At 49.0% G+C, this 20971-nt stretch overlaps 1 protein-coding gene across 1 annotated transcript; it reads right to left on the reverse strand.

Moving 5' to 3' along the window:
* Positions 1–144: 144 nt before the first annotated feature.
* Positions 145–18678, reverse strand: BID (BH3 interacting domain death agonist). The gene is made up of 7 exons (XM_063395115.1): positions 18520–18678; positions 7562–7672; positions 6170–6238; positions 4774–4960; positions 3378–3520; positions 2350–2553; positions 145–978 (listed from the first exon to the last, which is right to left on the reverse strand). The coding sequence occupies exons 1-7, from the start codon at positions 18661–18663 to the stop codon at positions 967–969; spliced, it is 870 nt and encodes a 289-aa protein (XP_063251185.1). The 5' UTR covers positions 18664–18678; the 3' UTR covers positions 145–966.
* Between the last annotated feature and the right edge of the window lie 2293 nt (positions 18679–20971).

Below are 20971 nucleotides of genomic sequence, written 5' to 3' on the forward strand. Positions count from 1 at the left end.
TGAAACTTGCTTAGGCAACGCACAAGGGCAGGACCAGAGTGTCTCTACTGCTGCCAGCTGCATCGTAAGCCATGGTGAATTAGAAGAATGCCCTGAGTATTTTACAAAAAATTTTCAGGTGGAAACTGAAAGTCCGCAGAGCTGTGGTGGCCACCAGAAAGGAAATTTTTATTTAAGTTAAAAAACCCCACAATATTTACATACAGCTGGATTACTTTCCACATTGTGTGATTATATATCAAACAACCTGAGTGCAAGTTTGTTCAACCTGAGATGTGGCTACAAGATATGCTACTTTTTCTCAAGCATATCCAGGCTGTATTCCCAAAAAGATTTGCCCTGTGCCTACCCTGCCCTTTTCTTGGCAGCTTTCCCATCAGTTATTTTTCAAGCAAACACAGGTGTATGGTGACACTGAAACACTTCGGTGTCAGCCTTCCCTGGCCACACCCCTCTATCCCTCAGGGCTGTCCCCTCTTGCTGCCAGCTTCTGTCAAGACAAACCTGATTCCCACCCACCCCCGCCGATGATTCTGCTGATGAACCACCCGTTCCACAGGCTGAGCCTTCCTGGGACCAGCACTGAGCACGGCTCAGCTGCAGGAGCAGGGCTGGGAGGTGAATGACTAAAGCAAAAGGCTACAGCTGCTTAGGAAAAAACCCTGCGAGGGCAGACCCTGTGCCCGCCGGGCCTGTGGGGTACGAGGCAGGCTCTGCACAAAGATTGCTGCGGCTAAAATTAAAAATATTGTAAAAGGAACGAGGCAAGCACTACTCCCTACAGGTACTGGCAGAGCTGGCAGGCAGCTCACACTACTGTTACTGCTGTGCTAGTCTACAAAAGCCTATCTAGAACCTGCCATCCCTTTCATAGCCGTATCTCACAAGGTAAGAGCAATTCAAGTGAACTTCATCCAGTAAGGAAAATCTTTGGGAATCCTCATGCTCCACACAGGGCCGGAGAGCTCATTCACGCAGCTGGACAGACAGAAACAGAAGGGGCATTATTAACAGCAGCACGGATCCTCCTCCCGCGGCAAGCCCTGCCCTGTGCCTGCCAACACTGCCACCTGCCGAGCTCCCTCCTGTGCCAGCAGCGGGGACACGGCCGTGGGGACAGCCCCAACACTGCCACCTGCCGAGCTCCCTCCTGTGCCAGCAGCGGGGACACGGCCGTGGGGACAGTGGGGACAGCCCCAACACTGCCACCTGCCGAGCTCCCTCCTGTGCCAGCAGTGGGGACACGGCCGTGGGGACAGCCCCAACACTGCCACCTGCCGAGCTCCCTCCCGTGCCAGCAGCGGGGACACGGCCGTGGGGACAGTGGGGACAGCCCCAACACTGCCACCTGCCGAGCTCCCTCCCGTGCCAGCAGCGGGGACACGGCCGTGGGGACAGTGGGGACAGCGCTGCTGCCCAGCCCCAGCCCTCCCTGCCCAGCTGGGGCAGCAGCAGGGGCCGGTCTCACACGGGTGACCCATTTGTGGCATAACTCAGCACCCTGGAGCCCCCCTGAGTGAGGGGAGGGCAGTGCTGAGGGACACGGCACAGTGACACCGAGCCCAGTGTGCTGACAGTGACGGTGTGAGCTGGGCCCCTCTGCAGGATGCTGCCAGCACTGTCCCTGGCACGGCTGCAGTGCAGCACAGCTGTGTCACCTCTGCTGCACAGGGGCAGGGTCACAGCCCTGCCCACTCAGATCTCACTCTCAAGCAGCACTGAGTCTCCACAGCAGTGTGTCCTCTCCCCTGCCCAGACTCATTGGTTACTGCAGCTGCAGCCTCGAGCCTGGCACAGCCTCCCCAGCTCTGCTCAAGTGCCAACAGAGAACGAGAATGGATTCGACCATTTCTCATTGTTCCTCTGCTGGTGTTAATCCTCAGGAGCAATTCCTTTCTCCTTCCAGTTCTCCCAAGCTTTGGGAGCTGAGGAAGATGAGAGCAGAGACCTCAGGGTCAAGACACTGGGGAAAAGCAGCCAACAGAGCTCAGGTCAGGCTTTCCTTCCCTGAGGGAATGAAAGGTTCATGAACCAGAATCTTATTGGTGCAGCTCCCTGAGGAGGCTGCAGGGACGAGGGGAGCAGTCACAGCTTTGTGCCCAACAGAACAAATGCATTCTGTTCACTGGCTGCTGTGAGAGGGGCAAGCAGAACCTGTGACATGACCCCCTCGAGCACACTCCTCCCTCTCCAGAGCCCTGCAGGGACTGACATTCCCTTCTGGCCCAGCCTCCAGAGCACTGCAAGGAAAGCAGCAGGCCACGGGCAGTTCAGAGCTAGGCCACCCCTCAGGGAATAACCCAGCACAGCTCAGGGCTGCTGTGAGTCCCACAGGGCTGTCTGACTCACCATATCCACAATGTAGTCGTGCAGCTGCTGGTGCATGTAGTTCAGAGTGGAGTTAAACACACGGAATAGGAGGGAGGGCACCGTGTTCACAATTTTCTTGGTCAAGACCATTGCTAGCACCAACATGGCCTTCTCCGGCTCCATGTCTGAGGGGATGGATCGTGTGAGCTCTCCCACTGCCCTGGACATGTGCAGGGTTATCTCCTGTACGGAAGGAAGAGAGGGATCTCAGTGCAAGAGCTGGGGCACAAAGGGGACTCAGCACAGCCTGCCAGGACTGAACTAATAACTGATCTGCTTCTTGTAACAGTCCACAGGATGCTGCTCCCCTTCCTCCCAGCCTTGGCAGCCAGCCTGTCACATAAAAAACACCCCCCAAAAACTATGGCACCTGATCCAGGCGTAGATCTAATCCTTAGGCAGCCTTCTCTTTCCTTTTCAACACAAGAGACCCCAAACTCTGCTTCCCTTGCACAGCAGCAAGGCCTGTGAGATGCTGGGCCAGCTGCACCCAGGAAGAGGCCACCCAGCAGCTCACCCAGCCAGGCCCAAACCCACTGCTGCTCCCAGAACTGAACACTCATAGAACCAAAAAGTGTCTCATGACTTGCTGTCTCTCCAGTGCTCAGTACCAAGCACAGGTTAAGCTCCTCTCACTAACCTGCTGAATTTTTACCCCCATGATGGTCAGCAGGATAGACAGGACTTGGCACACAAGTCCAAAATCTTAAGTGCTAAAACAAAGCCTTAACCAGACCGCTCATTTTCAAGATAAGCCATGGGGCCATCAAAAGAAGGACAAAATGCCTCAAAATCAGTCCTTTTCCACAACCACCATTTCACCATCTGCAGAAAGGAGATGAGCCCAAGGAACCCAATTTACACATTAACTTCTGCCACCAAATCACCTCTAACAAATCTTCAAAGGTAAGTATTTGGGATGAATTTTCAGATGCCTCCGAAGTCACAGCAGGAAGGATGCAGAATATTTAAAAGGAGAACTGCTTATCAGGCTGCTTTTCACTCACCTCTCTAGACAGTTGCTCATTCAGGAAGTGCTGCACTAGGTCAGTTACTACTCTTCCTTGGATCTCTTTATCAAACTGGTCTCCAATCTCAGCCAGCTGAGCAGCAATGATCCGGATAACCTCTTCATTTGTTGGAGCCAATCCTGCCAACACAAAGAGCAGAATTTAGGTCACAGGCTGCAGTCACACCAGGTTCAGTACAGGTCACAGCATTTTGCTAATATTCATTAGCAACCTCCTTCCCACCCCGAGTGTATTCATGACAGGTCTGAGCAAGATTTAAGTGCACCCAGGTTGCTTACCAGAAACAGTGGCAAACAGGGGCTTGTATCTGTGGTTTAGGTAAAGTGCAGCCTCACCTTGCCCAAAAAAAAATCACTGCAGGGCATGTTGGAACATCTCCAACCAAAATTTGAACAGGACAGTTACAGCAAACATCCTGCCCAGAGAGGGGAATTGAGAAGCTGTGCATGACCTTGAAGGTCTTTTCCAACCTAATGATTCTAGAATTTAAGTGGCTTGTCAGGACTTGTCTCTTAAGCACCATCTAAAATACAGCACCCCATAGAAAAGTTGGAGTTGGAAGGGACCCTGAAAGGCCATCTCATCCAAAGCCCCTACAATAAAGCAGGGACATCTCCAACTAGATTAGATTGCTCAAAGGCCCAGCCAAACTGACCTTGAATGTTTCCGGGGCTGGGGCATCCATCACCTCTTTGTGCAGACTGTGTTTTACCACCCTCATTGTAAAAATCTTCCTTACATGGAGTCTGAATCTGTCAGTTTTCAGCTGAGAACCTCACACCTTGCCCTACCTGCTTCTGGCATGAGACCTGTGCAAATTTGTGTGAGAGGGAAATTTACTGTAACAGTTCCTGCTCACCCTGCTTCGGCTGAGGTCAATGTCAGGTCAGCTGTCACACCCTGGGCAAAGGGCAGCAGCCACCCTGCAGACGGCTGACAAAGCAGGAACAGCACCAGAAGCTGCCTGAGGAACAGTTTCCACCACACTGGTAGAGCAGAAAGGGATTCACCCAGTAGCAGAACTCGGGTTGTTCCAAGATCCTAGCCCAAGTACTGATACTGCCTGAGGAGCAGTGTGAGCCTAACTGAACTGTGTTGTATCACACTCCTTGAGGGCAGCTATCACCAGTGCCAGCTTTGTGCCCTTGTCTGATGTGACAGGTGCTCTAGAAATCTAGAAATGTGGAGAGAGAAAGTACTACGCACAAATTGTCTTAACCTAAGTGTTAAATTCCCAACCAACAGCCACGCAGTGAAGCTTCTCAGTGGAGAAAACATTACTCCTCTGAAACAGGCAATGGCAAAGATAGGAAATGGGGAAAAACCCCACCCTGCTCCGAGAGACCTGTGGGATGGAGAGAAGCCTGCTCACCCAGGTCACCGTTCTGGAAGTGGCCGCTCCGATTGCCATCGGTCTGGAGCTCGTCGTCATCGCTTGCTCGGCACCACATGATCTGCTGGCTCTGCAGGGAATGCAGCTGGGCTTTGAACTTACAGTCAGAGGATGCCTCCAGGAAGGTGAACAGCAGTGCATGCTCCATCTGAAGAGATCCATCGATCTGAGACAGGAGGAAACCACTGTTAGGCCAAGCCTAGAGAATGTCCCACTCAAAGCACCATGTTCCAACCCTGAATGCATCTCTGTGGCTCCTCTGGGTGCCCTGAACAGCACCAGCCAGGGGGCCACAAGGCCTCAGCAAATGCAGGCTGACTCCTGGATGTGGACCCACACAGGACTGTCCATGGTGAAGGACAGAGGGCTCTCACAAACTGGTGTTGAAAACCCAGCTCACCTTCTCCTCGCATTTCCAGCTGTGGCAATGGCAGCAACCCCAATCTGAGCTCTCCTTTTGAAACGGGTGTATTCAGCAAAACCCATTCACTTCCCTTACTCAGACACCTGTGTTTGGAATGTTTTACCCCTGTGTTTGGTAACTGGGCATTCTACTTGCTGTGCACAAAGAAGGCAGCAGCTCCCCATGTCAATGTAATCAGAGCAGAGCAGTAACAAGGTGGGAAACAGAGATAAGAGCATAAGCCTGTGAAAACCCTCAAAGTTCACATTTCTTCTCCCTCTTCAAAGGAACTCAACCAGCTCCACAATAAACCTGTTCAGCTCCTTGCAGAGAGCCAAGCAGCTGCTCACAAGACAAGTGGCATGAGATGGCAGATCACTGCCACCTCCAGTAAATGGGCACGTGCTGCCTCCATGGCCACACGACCTGCAGCCTTCAAGCAAGGAGCACAGAGTGCCCAAATTAATTAGGCTGACGAGGCTCATGAGGCAGGCAGCCCCCTGGAACACCAGGCCTCATCACCAACTAAGGCCCCCAGAAAACCAGGAGACAGACATTTCAGTCACAGTTCAATGTGTAAGATTTAAATGTGCTAAGTAACAGCATCATAATTGTGTTCAACATTGCACAAACCAAGGCAATGCATTGATCACAGGGCTGTGCCCATGCCTTTATTAGTTTGAGCAGTTTGTAGCTTTATCAATAAACATTGTAGTCTCTTACGTAGCTACATCTCCAGCTTGCAGTACCAAGGGGAAGTGCCACATCAAGAGCTGCAAGGAAGCAGCTTACAACCTAACTGGTTCCCTCCACATCTCTGTATTCAGAGCAGTGCCAGGAACACTGCAGAAATTCTGAGAAACTCAAGAAGGACATGAGCCAGCACTGAGACTGATTCCCTTCAAAGTACCTCAGGACAAGAGAACCACTGTCTGCTGTGAACAGCTGACTTCAGACATGTTTGACTCTAACCTGTTCCATGATGGATTCAGCGACAGAGCAGCTTGGGTCACCCTCTGCTTCAGACCAGAAGTCCTTGTCCTGTGAAAGAGTAAGAAAGAAAAGTGTGAAGGGAGGAGAGTTCCCATAAATCCACATCTCGCAGCTGTGTCTGGCTGTGTCTCATAGTAAATGTCCCTTTCAGAGATGCATATCCCTGTTTCTGGAGACAGCTGCCCATCAAACACCATCAGTCATTCAAAAGGGCTCAGGAAATCACAACTGTCTCAGTGAGAAGGGCCCTGTGAATGAGAGGCACAAATCCCCTTCCTGCCATAGACAAGTGCCAGACAGTGCAGTGACACAACCTCCAAACAGGCCTTTAAAGCCAAGAGCTGCTGCTGGAGAAGGGAGGGACAGCCCTCCATGGAGCCAGGGGCTGGGATAAAGAGCAGGGTGATGAGAGAGGAGCTCCTGAGCACCTCCTGAGAGCAGGTGAGCCGATGGGTCTGCATGCACAGCAGAACACTCTGAAATGAAAACCCAGCTGACATCGCTCCACATGCACAGGCCTCGAGGGTGCCTCTGCCCACCCTCCATGCAAGAGACCCCCGTGGAGACCCAGGCTCATTTCAACACTTCCCAACAAATATCTGTGATGGGGAAGGCTGGATCAAGTGCCAGCACAGGTTTCCAGCCTCTGCTGAGCCTCCAGGGAGGCTGGCTAGGGAGAAGGGAGAAAGCAGGACAGAGCCCAGGGGAAGAGACAACCAGCGAGGGAGGGCACAGGGGAGCCTCCCTCCCTCAGGGGAAATGTAGGAGCACAGTGCTCCCTCCTCATCCTGTCAGAAGCAGCTGATGGGCAAAACCCTGCATTTGCTGCCTTGGACACCACAGTCCCACAGCTGCACACAGAGGTCTCTGTTCAACTCTGACACTGGGCACTCCCTCCCTGCCAAGCCTTCTTCACCCAGGGCAATAACCTGCTTGTTGTGCAGGCACCTTCTAACCAAAAATGGGCTGGAAGCACTAAGGAACCCAAACAAAAGGCCTGCTAACCTTCAAAGACCTGGGCTAGTGATAAATGACTATTTCACAGTGACAACCCCTCACATCTGTGTTTTAAATAACTACGTGTGCTGGTAGAAAAGAGGGAAGCCAAACCAGAAAGAAATTCAAACTTTGAAGCAAACCAGAGTCATATTTCATGAGACCAAGAGTCTCCCAATTTTTCAAAGGCTCTTGGAAATCCAAGACCAAAGCACAGTCTGAAATATGTCTGAAACACACAACAGCCCACTAGAGGCCTCTTAACCATGAGCTCTTCTGTTAATGGAATTATGTCAGACAGCTACAACACAGGCTTATCCCTTGCTGCTTGGCATTTTCCTCTATTCCATTCAAATCCCCATTGCTGCTACTCACCTCTACCCTATGGAATGTTCTGGCTGGGGAGAGTCCTCTGTCCTGTTTGTTGGGACCTGAAGGGGCTCTGGAACAGGTCAGGGTGACCTTTCTCTTCTGGGCTTGGCTTTGCTGGAAGAGACACAGATGTGAATTCAGGTTTGAGAACTCCGAACAGAATGCTGAGATTAAGAGGGAAGTGAGGATTTAGAATTAAGTTTTGGCAGGACTTCAGCTTTGTGCAAACTCCTCAGGAGTTGTCCACACAAGCAATATTTCTGTAGGTTAGGTAAAGCCTCAGTTTGCACATATTCTGGTTTTAGAGATAATATTCCTTTTCAATGGCATTTTCCCACTCTCTGCTTTAAATGAGGAGGCACAGACTGCTCCAGGTGCCTGCTGTACCTGCAGATGTCAGTGGCTGTGCAGGGAGAAGAGACCTAAAATACATCTGGGTTCTTCCTTCCCCTCAGGGATCAAATCAGCTCTGTGCAGGTATAGGCACCCCTCAGGCCAAGTCCACAGAGACATTAAAAGAAGTCACCCACCAGAGCTGCAAATAGCAATTTTATCAGCTCCTGCACATGAGCAGAGATAAAACAAACACACAAACAGAACAATGAAAAGTTCCCCCACACTCCAAAGTACTAACATGGCAAAAAATGAAGACAAGGGAGCCCGAACACGATAACTTCACAAACTGAATTTCCTAAAGCAAAGACTGACCACCCATGCAGTGAATGCCCCTGAAGGCAATACCTGCCATCAGCTAAGAAAGTTCTGCTTGGGTGGTCAAAAACACACCAGAGAAGAGGAAAAAGGATTTCTCTCACACACCAAAATAGCTTCCTACTTCTACAATACAGGGTAAATTATTTTTTATTTTAGTTAACTAGTAATTACAGGAACCTCAAGTTTTACATAACCACTTTGCATCAATGCAAAGGGCCTTGAGAGTCAGTTCCTCCTGAGAAGTCAAATTCCCTAACAGAATCTTAAAAAAAAAAAACCACCAAAAAACCAAACAAAAAAAGTCCCCTAAAGAACAAACCCCAAACAGTCAAATGCAACTGTGCTGATACCACACACAAATTTTAATCATTAAGAATTTGGAATCTTAGTAGTTTTACATTCAGATTAAGACTGTTTCTGATGGAGGGAAAAAGGTTACCTTATAATGGGTACAAAGAATCTTTAGTTGGAGAAAAGATGGATAAAGGACACAAACACCATCTACACTCTAATTAAGAGTCAAACTAGATCATTTGCTAAGGCTGCCTTAGGGCTGCTGAAATCTTGGAATGAATTTTTACAGGATATTTTAATTGAAACACCAATTAATTTTAATATATTATTCTTTTTTTTTTACTTCAATCCACTCATTAGACAAATGAGCTTTGTGAGAAGCTCACATTTCTTTGTGAGAAATGAGTTGCTTCTGAGAAACCACTAAATGCCTTGAAGTGTTCAACACATAAGAATACAATTAGTTTTTTAGACCTGTTCTTTCTCTCTTTCTTAGAAAAAAATGAAGGGGTACTTTAAGCACAAGTTTAAGACCCTTAAATCAGTTCTACAGAATCAGGGTAGGGCATGTTCATTCCAACTCAACATTGTATGGGATGCAAGACTGTGGAGAGGCACATGGTAAGAAAACATAATTACAGTTAGAGAAGCACATCCACCAGCAGCCTGTCAGTGCAGTAGGAAAGATCTCATTCCACCCACACACAGCAGTTTTCACAAGCGAATTCTGTGATTTTTCATAAGTGAACTCTCTGGAAGCTTCCTCCAAGGCAATCTCAGCTCTTTACATGGGCTGAGCACACCCTCAGGGATTGTATTTACTGCTCTGCAACAACTCCTTCAGGTCTGGTGTCCCATCTTCTGCTTCTCCCTCTCACCCCAAGTTGCATAATCCTTTAAATCTCACCAGGAACTCACCAGAGGGGCTTTTCCCACCTGCAGTCCACCAGTGAGGGGTGGCATCATCAGAGGCAAGAGCAGGCAGGGCCAGAACCCCCTGACTCCAGGTCTTAAGGAGAGATGGCAGCACAAGTGTGCAGGGTGGAAAAGAGGGAGAAGCAGGACTGCACGACAGCTGGCTCTCCATGCCTCTCTCCCACACCTGAATCCAACGGGAAAGCCTCATACACTGAATTACACTGTGGTTACCTGCTGGGAACTCCCCACAGCTCTCAGGGCTGCCCTAACAGCAGAAGGTCCCAGAACCCCTGCAGCACTGCTAAGCCACCCTACAAATCAGTTTTCACCTCCACACTTGTGCTGCGTGTTCACGACAGCTCAGAAAAGAAGCCACCCCACCAGCAGTGTCTGTGCTTACCATCCCTTCCCGTCACATTCCCACCTCTCCTCACAGCTCAGCCTGGCAGGTTCTGTTCCCAGCTCTGGCAGACACTGGTTAGGAAAGCACACAGGAAGGCCACGGGCCTGCAGGACTGACTCCTTTAAACCCGTGTCTGGATTCCAAGACTCCTTCCACACAAACATCAGACAGTGACAATGTCTGCTCAATGCACCTATTGTGTGAGCTGTCAAGATGTTTATGTCTCACGTTTGAGTTAGGAGCTATTAAAGTCTCCAAATCAGAAACCACAACAAAGCACCAGTCACTGCATAGTCCAAAACTTCCACCCTGAGCATTGCTTTCCCTGTGTGGCAGCTGAAAGGTAAGAGCTTTCAGGATGACATCACTACTGGAAGAAATAAAACAATGTTTCATTTGTCCCTTCCAGGACCTGGTGGCACTTACCTGTCCTGTAGGCAGATATTTCACTGCTGAGCTACAGAGCTTTTTACAGAGCAAGGGCATCATTTTACAGGCAGGAAAACCAAGTATTTGGTATGTCCTGACATTTTAAATCCACATATCAAACATAACCACTCGTTTTTACTATCTTCATGAGAACTTGCCACAGGCACAATTACTTTACATAACCAGTCACTACTGGAAAATAAAGAAAGAGAAACAGCACCAAAGACTTAGAAAGTTCTTTATTTGAGGATATTCTCAGCTGTGCCACTGTTGTCTGCAGCACTTCAGGTCAGGAGAGTAAGCAAATACCACAGAGCCCAAAGTCACCAAAAGCCCCACCACTCCTCAATGCTCCATTTCTAGCTCACAATCCCAACAGGAACTAAACAGCCCAGGGAAGGTATCTTGGTGTGCAAAACCAGCAGTGCTGACATGAGTAAATAGGATGTTATTATTACCACAGAAACCTGTCCCCATCACTCCTTACTCTGCAAGGGATTTGCCAGCCTGTAACAGTGTTTAGCCCCAAGATTTTGCCTCATTTGAGACTCACTCCTAAAGCAGAATTTGCTCCTAGGCTCTGGAAAGAGAAGCAGGATGGTGGGAGAGCAGAGACATTGCAATGTAGAGGCCAGGTGAAGGACGGGCTCAACAAGACCCTCTGGGCACGTGTGGATGTGCACACACACACAGCTGTGGAACTGAAGGATGGTTGGGTACATCTGGAAAACACCAGAGCTGTTGGCTTGGAGAGTGTCAGGACTTTCCCTGCCACAGGGAACACTGCTTCCAAACTAAGGGTATTTCCCACCCATTTGCCTCTGAGGGAGGATGCAACACCAAGAGCTCATTTTGGAAGTGGCAGAACTGACAAGGCATGAGGAGCACACTTGGAGATACCAGCAGCTCAGTGGCCCAGAGCAGGACACACCTCCTTCCCCAGTCACCTGCAATTTATTTGTTGGCTCTGGGGAGGAATGCCCTGTTAGGCAGGAATCACGAGACTACTTAAAATCCAACCAGGATAACCTCTCCCTGATACTCCTAAGCAGTACTGCTTGAGGTTTTCAGCTTTTGTTTCTCTTCCTTTCAGCTTCAAATTGCCTCCTTCTTTAGGATGCAAAATAATGCCACTACCGATCTCTCCAGCAAGGGAAAACAAAACCCAGCACGAACACAAAGCCATTTACTCTTCATACCTTTGATGCAAAACTTGCTGAATACTTTCTTCTGCCTTAGCTGGGGCATTTTTACCTTCGCTTCTTCATGCTTCTTTAGTACAGAATTATCATCTTGGCTTGGACACCAAGCACTCTCAACTGTGTATTTTGTCTTGGAAATACAATGCACTCTTTGTTCACAGGGGGTTTATCTTCCTCTTTGGAAGATAAACTTAATTAGAGACAATTCTAAAAAGAAGCTGTCAGTTGTCCTTTCTGATAGAAATTTAAGCTCCTGAAGGTCTTTTGCCTTTTCAGGATGACATGAATTGCATCAATCTTCTGGTTATCAGGGCAGTACTTTTGACTTGCTAGGAGGAAAGCCATCCAAATCCCTCATCAACACCCTTCCCATTTGGCTCCAAAAGCTTCTGGTGACCAGCCCCCAAGCAGCACATGAATGAGTAAGAAGGAGCCATGCCGTATTACTAATGCTCTTAACAAACAGGCAGGAACTCCCATCAGTGTGGTTTCTGTACCGGATCAGTGACAGAAGCAGCACGACAACGCTTTATTCTTCAGAAGCCACAGCTGAGCTTAAAGTGAGTCAGCAGGAAGCCTGCAGCTGGTATTTGAACTCAGCTAGACCCAAACAGAACCTCCACGTCTCCACGTTTTGGGCATAGCCATGCCTAAGAGGCAAGGGCACGACTTGGATCTTGGCTATCAGAGTGCAGGCACTTTCTAGGATCTGGCACCAGGCCGAGTTTTTCCTCTCTGGTGTTGAGCAAAAGAACTCCAGCCCAGTAAGCTCATCCTGTGCTTCAACTCCTCGGTAAGGTTAGGAAAATACTTCTGTCTTTCCTCAGGACCTGGCTGGAGGGAGCAGAGCAAACCCTGATGAAAAAGCACCATCACCACTATCACACAAGACTGCTGGTCTTGACAGGGCTGGCTTCCTGTTCAAAATCTATTTATTTCAGCCCAGCAGCTGCAACAGACCCCTGCTATAGCATGTGCAAGCAGTTCTTATGTTTGCCTCTCAGAAATGATGGAAAAGCAGGAAGCACTGGGGAATCACAGCTCCAGTGTTTTGACATTATCAAGGAAGGACAAACAGACGGAGAGCAGGCAAACTCCAGCCATCACTGGTGATGTGCAAGTGACAGTGTCCAACCAGAGACATGCAAGGCTTGTTTCTGGATTTAGAGCACAGCCCAGCTGGGCCACGGGCACTGGACCCTGGCACTCTGACAAAGCTGTTTTTACACTGCAGCAGCGACAAAGTGCTCAGGTCCTGCAGCAAACACAGCCCCAACACTTGGCAGCAGAGCTCTGAGAGCTGCAGGTGCCACTTGGAAGCTCTGCCAGCCCTAAGACCTCAGAGTGTGGGACTGGATACAGGAACTGCCATGCCACCTACAGGACGAGAGAATCCTCCTGATTTTAGTTTTACCACAAGTACTACTGTTCTGTGCCAGCACGAGCACGGACAGACTCAGGAATGCCATGTCATTTTGCAACTTGGATGCATTTTACAGCTGATACCAACAGTAAAGAGGAATGTAAATCTGTCTTCCTTTGCCTGACTGGCAAGTTAGATAAGCAAAGCAAGAAACTGGTAAGAAGTAATTAAAAAAGAACTAAAAAACTCAGCTTTATGGGCACAGGTGGGCCCTAACAGTAGCATCTCCTCTGCCTTTCATCTCATATTCTGCCATGTGTAGGCAAGAACTCCCTTTCTAGACTGGCAAGCACCAGGAATATCTGCACTGTTTTCTGGAATAAACAGAAGCTGTAAAGATGCTTCAGTGTGAAGTTTAAATCCTGGATCAGAGTGGCCCATCAGAAATGACACATCCAAAGAACAGCACTTCAGGAGCTCCCTGCTCAGGTAAAACAAGGGTGCTGATGCAACAGCCAGGATGGCCTCAAGGAGCTGCTGAGGAACAATTCAGTGCACTGGACAATTTACTGTCAAGGGAATTCTCACAGCTGCAATTACCCAGAATGACTTCAGTGGAGCCTGCTCACCCTCTCAGACTCTGAACATCCATCATAAAAAGACTCAAAGCATTTCTAGAGGAAGGGGTACAAAGACAAATCTCCACAGATTTGTCTTGAAATCTGTGCAAATCTTCATGCTCATGTGCTCTGAGAGCATCCACAACCCTGTGTCAATATTTGACAGCTTTTCCAGAACATGAAAGTGAATTTTTAGCGGGCTCCTCTCCCCCAAACATCCAGTGTATCAGAGATGTAAATGTCCCTTACACTCCTCACTTTCATGAAGCAGCTGTGCCCAGCACAGACAGCCAGAGCTGATCCCCAGAAGGAAAGTCTGACACAGATCCTTTGATTCCCTTTTCCCACTGAGCTGCACTGCAAACTCCACTCCCAACATGACAGCTAAACTGATGAAACCACTACAAAAAATGTATATAAAAAACCCAAGATAATCTTGAAGGAATCTCTTATGACAGGAGCCCAGAAATACTCAAGAACCTTAAAAAAGAAAATTCTGCATTAAATCAGGCAGCCAAAAATGACAGAAACTCAAAGCAGCATTCATCAACCTGATCAAAGCTGTTTGCTAGCAGCACCTCAGACACTGTGAGCATAAAGGAAAGCATTGTCTCTTTTAAACACCTTTCACAACGATACAGAGCTAAGAAAGTACTCCCTCTCAAAGAAACGCTGCAGGAGACATTTGGGAACTGTGACAGGAAAAGTGCAAATAGATGCCTGCAGAATGCACATTTCCTAGTGCCACGCACACAGAAGATTCCTCAGCCCGTTGCTTCTTCCACTCAACACTTAGGGGCTCTCTTAGCTGTAAGTCTACAAGCACAGTGAAAAAGTGTCTGTTTTTCTAGGAGAAAACACATGACTGTGCATGAAACAAAGCAAAACAATTTCACTTTCAGTTCTACCTCAGGAGGAACAGATTGATGTTGAAATACAGGAAGAGCTTACAAACCCAAAATACAGCAACTGCTGATCTAAGTGGATTTGTTTTGTGTGGCTGTCAATCTAAGGTATTACAGAAATTACACTGAATAACCAGAAGTTACACTTGCCAAGGAACATATGTCTCCTTTAAAGATGAAGGAAATAGCCCAAAATATTTGAGAGACCTGGATATTGCCCGTTCCAATAACAGCAGTAAGAGCACTATAAACTGGCCAAAGGTCACAGTCACAGCACTTTACCAGGAAATAGAGCAGGTTTGCAGACATTTAAACAAAAATCCAACATCCACGACTGCCATGACTGCACACAGTCCAATTTCCCTGCTCATCCTTCAGTGAAGCTGAATAAAAGCTCTGAGAGTTTAAAGGAAAGCAGGGAGCAAGCTCCTGAGGTAGGAGGAGTTTAAAGCCACAATGACACTGTGGGAGAAAGAGCAGCATTCCCATAAAGCATGAAGGGCTACAGCCCCTTCCTCACGTCTGCCAGCAAGGACAGTCCAGCCAAAGCCCACCAGGGCCAAGCAGCACCTCCAAGCAGTGCCAAGGGGTGCAAAGAGGGAAAGCAGCAGACTGGATCAAGAGCAGAAGTCACCAAGCACCCAAGGCAGTGCTAACAATGCTCCCTGCCATGGGGCTACTCAACGAGAGGGGGCTGAAGGATTCTTGGAGCAGCTGTTTGCCAAGGAGGGTGTGAAGGAGAATCCACACAGCTCTGCACTGAGCAGCTGCTTCAGAAAGCAGCCAGGAGGCAACCCCTGCCATCTCATCCAGGTGCAAGGAGGTGCCTGATCCACACCACTGGCAGCTCACCAGAGCCCTGTTCTCCTCCCTGTATAGATGGGTAACAGCAGAGTGTCAGGACATGGTTCACTACACACATCTGGTGCAAATCAAGGCAACCACAGAAGCCTAACAGATTGCTGCCAAACCGAAAGAACGACATTGGACACTGTGTGACTCAACACTTCTTTCTACATTTTACCCCTCATTTCCCTATATCCTTCCTATCGTGTCTGGGTGAAAAAAAACAGACTTGTAAAATCTCTGAGGAAGGGATCACTTATGCACACACCGCAATCATAACTGAGAAGCTTTAACTAAAATCAAACTCAGCCCCTGCAACCTCCTCCAACCCCAAGCAAAGCCATCCAAAACCAAAAGGGGCTCAGACTTCCGAGAGTTTTGCACCTTTGGCTAAGCCACGAGCTCCGCTCACTAATTAGAAATATTTTCATGAACTTGGCTTTGCACAGCACACAGATATGCAGATAATTCCAGCCACCAAAACTCTGTCATCTGACACAGACAAAAACAGCGTGCAAAGAAAAAAAAGGAGAAGGAGGCTCCTTGAGAAAAAGACAACCCCAAATGGCCAGTAAATTCTGCTCTTTCACTCATCCAGGAACTGCTAAGCAGTGAAAATGAAACCTGTGCCCATGTGCACACAATTCCCCTCAGCAGAGAAACCGCAGACCAGGCTGGCTCTTTCCTGCTGGGGAGTTCATACCCAGAGGCCAAAGGAGCTGCCTTATCGAGGAACCAACACCTCGGGGCTGCTCCTCCACAGTCACACCAGCAGCCCTTGCACCAGGCACAGAAACCTGGTCAGAGTTGTTAGAGACACTCCCTTCTCCCCCATCTGATGACTTCCAAGCACCAGGCTGCACCAGGAAGGTCTCCAAAGGTGACAGTCACTAGATTTATGTGTCTGCCTGCTTCTACTCTATAAACATTTTCTTTCTGTTACAGAAAAAAAACCCAAACCCTGTTTGATCTGCCAGCTCCTCAGACTCCTGCTGAGTGTGGATGACTCCTGTCATCCTGTTACACAGGAAAAACACAACACAGGGAAACATGGCATAAATGACCTCGGGTGAGAGTGTTCAGTAAATACCCTCCCCACCATATCATTCCCTAATTATATATCACAGTTCTTACTGGTTTAGGATCCAACAGAAATAAAAAAACCCAAAAACCTACACTGAGCACTTTAAAAAGGCCCTCACATCATCTAGAGGTGTAGAGCCCTGATTCTGGGTTCAGGTATGTCCAAATCCCAGGAGCACAGACCCCAGGTGTGCACAGGCAGCTCTGGTGGAGTGTTGTACACTGTTCTGCTGCCTGTGCACAGTGAGAAACCCAGCGGTTCCGGGCTGTTCCGAGTGATTCTGACCAGAAGCAGGACAGCTGTCCTCATCTGGTTTGAAGAAACTGGGAGGGCAGGAACCCAACAAAACCCCCTAACCAAAAATCAGTCACAGCTTTTCTTCCTAAATCCAGCGAACATCACCAGATGCAAACAAGGCGGCGCTGAGAAATCAGAAGGGGAGGTTTCCACAGCAGCCTCCCTTGGTACAGGGCAGCCTATCCACAAGGTTACCATCACTGTTACACTCTGCACACCCACAATGGAAGTGTTTTGCCTCAGCAGGTCCCTAAGCCCTGCCAGTTACCTCTAATGAAAGACAAGAAACATAGAAAGGATGACATGAATCTAAGAAGAGAAAGGTTGCAAAAATCCAAGAGAATAACAGGGTGTTACTTTTTATACAATGCATTCTCCCGGTGTTTTTGTGTAACACCAGTGGCACAGAAGACATCTCCAGGAATATGTGTTCCAATATTATCCTAAAGAAGACACTGAACAGCACTAAACTCACGTAAAGAGGTTGCAAAGGAGAGGGAAAAAACCCCCAAAACCACCCAGAAAACCCCTTCTTTTTAAATAACACCTTGTAAGATGTTATGCTTCCACAGGCAGGTGAAAACAGTTTCAGTCTGATTAGTGACAAAAAGTTACAACAGAAAAAAACCCCACTCTTCCCCACAGGTGGACTTTTGCAAAAAGTCCTTCACCAGAAAGACAAACCAAAACAAAAACCTCAAAAATAATTTCCTGTCGGGGAAACACTTTGCTCCTTCCTCCATCAAACATTTTAACCGTTCTGAACAGATAACAAGCATCTCATGATAAGATTATGGCCCACATACTCCAGGAGACATAAAGAAAAGTTCACCATTTCTGAAATAAGCTGTGACTTTCTGAATGAAGACTTTAGTGATTTAGATAACTCTGAGGTACTGTACCTTCTTTTTTTTTTTTTTTAATTAAAGCTATAAAATATTATCGTTTAAAAGAATACAAGCACATCTTCCCCCCTCCAAACACAGCAGTTTCAGAGCCACTGTCGCTCCAAGGTACAGAGACCATCACCAGAGCATGTAACTTACAGAAACATTCTTCTGAGGAAGGAGACCGTTCCCTTTCACTTCACACATTACCCACTCTCGTGTTCCAGCCCTCGCTCACCCTGAATCCATCACGTCCGTGTGTCAGGGGGGACGTGAGCGCTGCTCACGGGAAACAAAGGGACAGCCAAAGGCGCTCAGCACCTCAACAGGCAGCCACTGACACCTGCAGCTTCGGGGAAGGCAAGGAGCGGGGAGCGAACCTCACCCCGCACTGACTCATCTGTATCAATCACCTGCTCTTCCTAAAAATGTTAGCGCTATTTTTAGAGATCCTTCCTTGCCTTGCTTTCTTGCCGGAGCCACATCCCTGTGTTGATGGAGGGCTGAGGCAAGCGCGCGTCCCCGCCGAGCCGCCGCTACAGGATTGATCCCTTCCTCTGCCCTGCCCGGCCAGCACTGCTCGTGCCTGGCACAGCTCCCACCAGAAACTCAGGGCGAGATGCTGAGTTTTATGATCCTTTACCCCGCAGCCCAAAGGCACGAGAAGTTTTTGTGTTTTTATGAAATATCGGAAGCAGGGACGAGGGTGAGGCGCGGGGCGGCTCGATCCAGCCGGGGAAGCAGCAGAGGGGCCCGAGCCGATGGCAGAGCGGGGGGGTCACTCCCAGCAGGGGCCAGGAGGGACGAGCGGGACAGCGGCAGCGATTGAGCACGAAAGAGCGCAAAGGAAGCAACAACCGCACCGCAGAAACGCCAGGCCGGATTCGGCGGGCAGAAAGGAACCGGGAGACCGGCCGGGAGGCAGAGGAATTTCCAGCAGGCAGAAAAGAAAGCAGAACGCGCACACGGACACCCGGGGGTCACTTCACACACACACACCCTCCCCCTCAGGGTTTGGGGGGCTGCGAGCTGCAGCCGCCACCTCCGGCCCAGGAGCGGGCCTGACACCGCCACGGCCACCGGCGCTTCCCGGGCGGGCCCGCGCAGCTCCGAGTGCTGGGGCGCGCCCGGGACGCCGCCCATGCACACCCCGCGATCCTCCCGTCCAACGCGGCGTCCCCGCGGCCGGGGAAGCACACGCGGTACTCACCGGGGCTCCGGGGCCGCGGGGCTGCAGCGCGGGGCGCTCCCGGCCGCGCTCCGCTCCGTATTTGAGCGCCGCGGGGGCCCCGCCTCACGGGCGGGCGGGAACGCGCGGCACGCGCCCGCCGCAGGCCCGGCCCAACGGCCGCGCGGGCTGAGGGCGTGAGGGCCGGGAATGGCCCCGGGATCCGCCCGGGCCTCGGGAATGGCCCCGGGATCCGCCCGGGCCTCGGGAATGGCCCCGGGATCTGCCCGGCCTCGGGAGTGGCACCGGGATCCGCCCGGGCCTCCGGAATGGCCCCGGGATCTGCCCGGCCTCGGGAGTGGCACCGGGATCTGCCCGATCCCGGCCTCGCCACAGCCCTCCCGGCAGCGATCCTCATTCTGGAATTCTGATGGGTCCCGACCTGGTGCTGCTTGGTCAAAGGCTCCTCATAACACATCTACAGCCACTTCTATCCCTGCTAAATAAATGCAGATTTTCGTTTAAGATCGTTTTATGGGCTTAAAATCACAGAATCACAGAATGAATTAGGTTGGAAAAGATCTCTGAGATCACCAAGTCCAACCTGTGACCAAACACCACCGTGTCACCCAGACCATGGCACTCCGTGCCACATCCAGTCTTTCCTTACACACCTCCAGGGACAGTGACTCCAGCAGCTCCCTGGGCAGCCCATTCCAATGTCTAATCACCTTTCTGTGAAGAAATTACTCCCAATGTCTAATCACCTTTCTGCGAAGAAATTACTCCCAATGTCTAATCACCTTTCTGCGAAGAAATTACTCCCAATGTCTAATCACCTTTCTGTGGAGAAATTACTCCCAATGTCTAATCACCTTTCTGTGGAGAAATTACTCCCAATGTCTAATCACCTTTCTGTGAAGAAATTACTCCCAATGTCTAATCACCTTTCTGTGGAGAAATTACTCCCAATGTCTAATCACCTTTCTGTGAAGAAATTACTCCCAGTGTCTAATCACCTTTCTGTGGAGAAATTACTCCCAATGTCTAATCACCTTTCTGTGGAGAAATTACTCTCAGTGTCCAACCTGAACCTCCCCTGGTACAGTTTAAGACTTTGTGCTCTCATTCTGTCACTTGTTGCCTGGGAGAAGAGGCCAGCCCACCTTGCTACGGCCTCCTTTCAAGTCTAGCAATACAGTCCTGCTTCAACTGATTCCTCTTTAATACAGCCTTACATTTCAACATAGCTCTGTTTAGAGCCACACTTACCTGGTATTAGTACAGGTGTCCTTCTTGTCACATTTTCCTTCCTAACATGCCCAGTCACGGTGCCAGTGGCACGCTCTGGATTGCCCCGCAGGAGCGTGGGTGCCTGACCTTACCACGGTTTTTAAAGTTCCTGGGATTCTACAAAACAGACTGAACCAATTCTGAGTCAGGTTTGAGTCATGATGGTCAGCCCGCTGGATGGCTTCCTGCTGGGAATGGTGTTACGGGGCAAAAAAATGACACACAAATACATAAATTTCAAGGAACTGAAGAGAAGTTTCTGTTTCCTCAAGCTGTTTAGCTTTGTCTTGCAAAGTCAGCACTGCCCCAAGTAGCACTGTCCCCTTCTCTCCCTTCTGCCCAAAATGTTTTGGTTTTTTTTGTTTTGTTTTGTTTTTTTGTTTTGTTTGGGTGTTTGTTTTGGTTTTGTTGTTGTTGTTGTTTGTGGTTTTTTTGTTTTTGTTTTTGGTTTTGTTTTTGTTTTGTTTTGTTTTTTGGTTTTTTTTTTTTTGCGAAATCACTGTGGGGTTTTTTATATCTTTTTGTTTCTGGTATCTGAGTAACGTGGATTACATATTTGTATAGAACATGTGAATTAAAAAAAAGAGAGATGTTATCTTTTGCTTACAGAAAGCCACATGACTCCTGCACTTGAGACATGCAGAAAAGCACCACATACTCAGTAGGTTAGGAAATACTAGTTTATCCACTTTCCTGGTATCCACAGGCATTCACACTGTTCCCAAGGTGCCAAGGCAAAATACCACTTTTTCCGGAGCTGGTTCCTGGAGCAGGATTTTTTTTTTCTTCCTTATTTTGAGTGCTGTGTAAAAGGATACAGGCTAAAGAAGGAGGCAACTTTTTATCATATCCCTCAAGTAATATCTACTATTTATCACAGTAAAATGAAGCATGAGGCTCCTTCTTCCCTGTGGCTCCAGGATGAGATGCAGCCACATGCCAGCACTGTTGCTTTCACCCACTGTTACCTGTAGTGTCATTTTTCTGGTA

Source organism: Prinia subflava, chromosome 4 (genome assembly GCF_021018805.1).
Source record: "Prinia subflava isolate CZ2003 ecotype Zambia chromosome 4, Cam_Psub_1.2, whole genome shotgun sequence".
Classification (NCBI taxonomy): domain Eukaryota; kingdom Metazoa; phylum Chordata; class Aves; order Passeriformes; family Cisticolidae; genus Prinia; species Prinia subflava.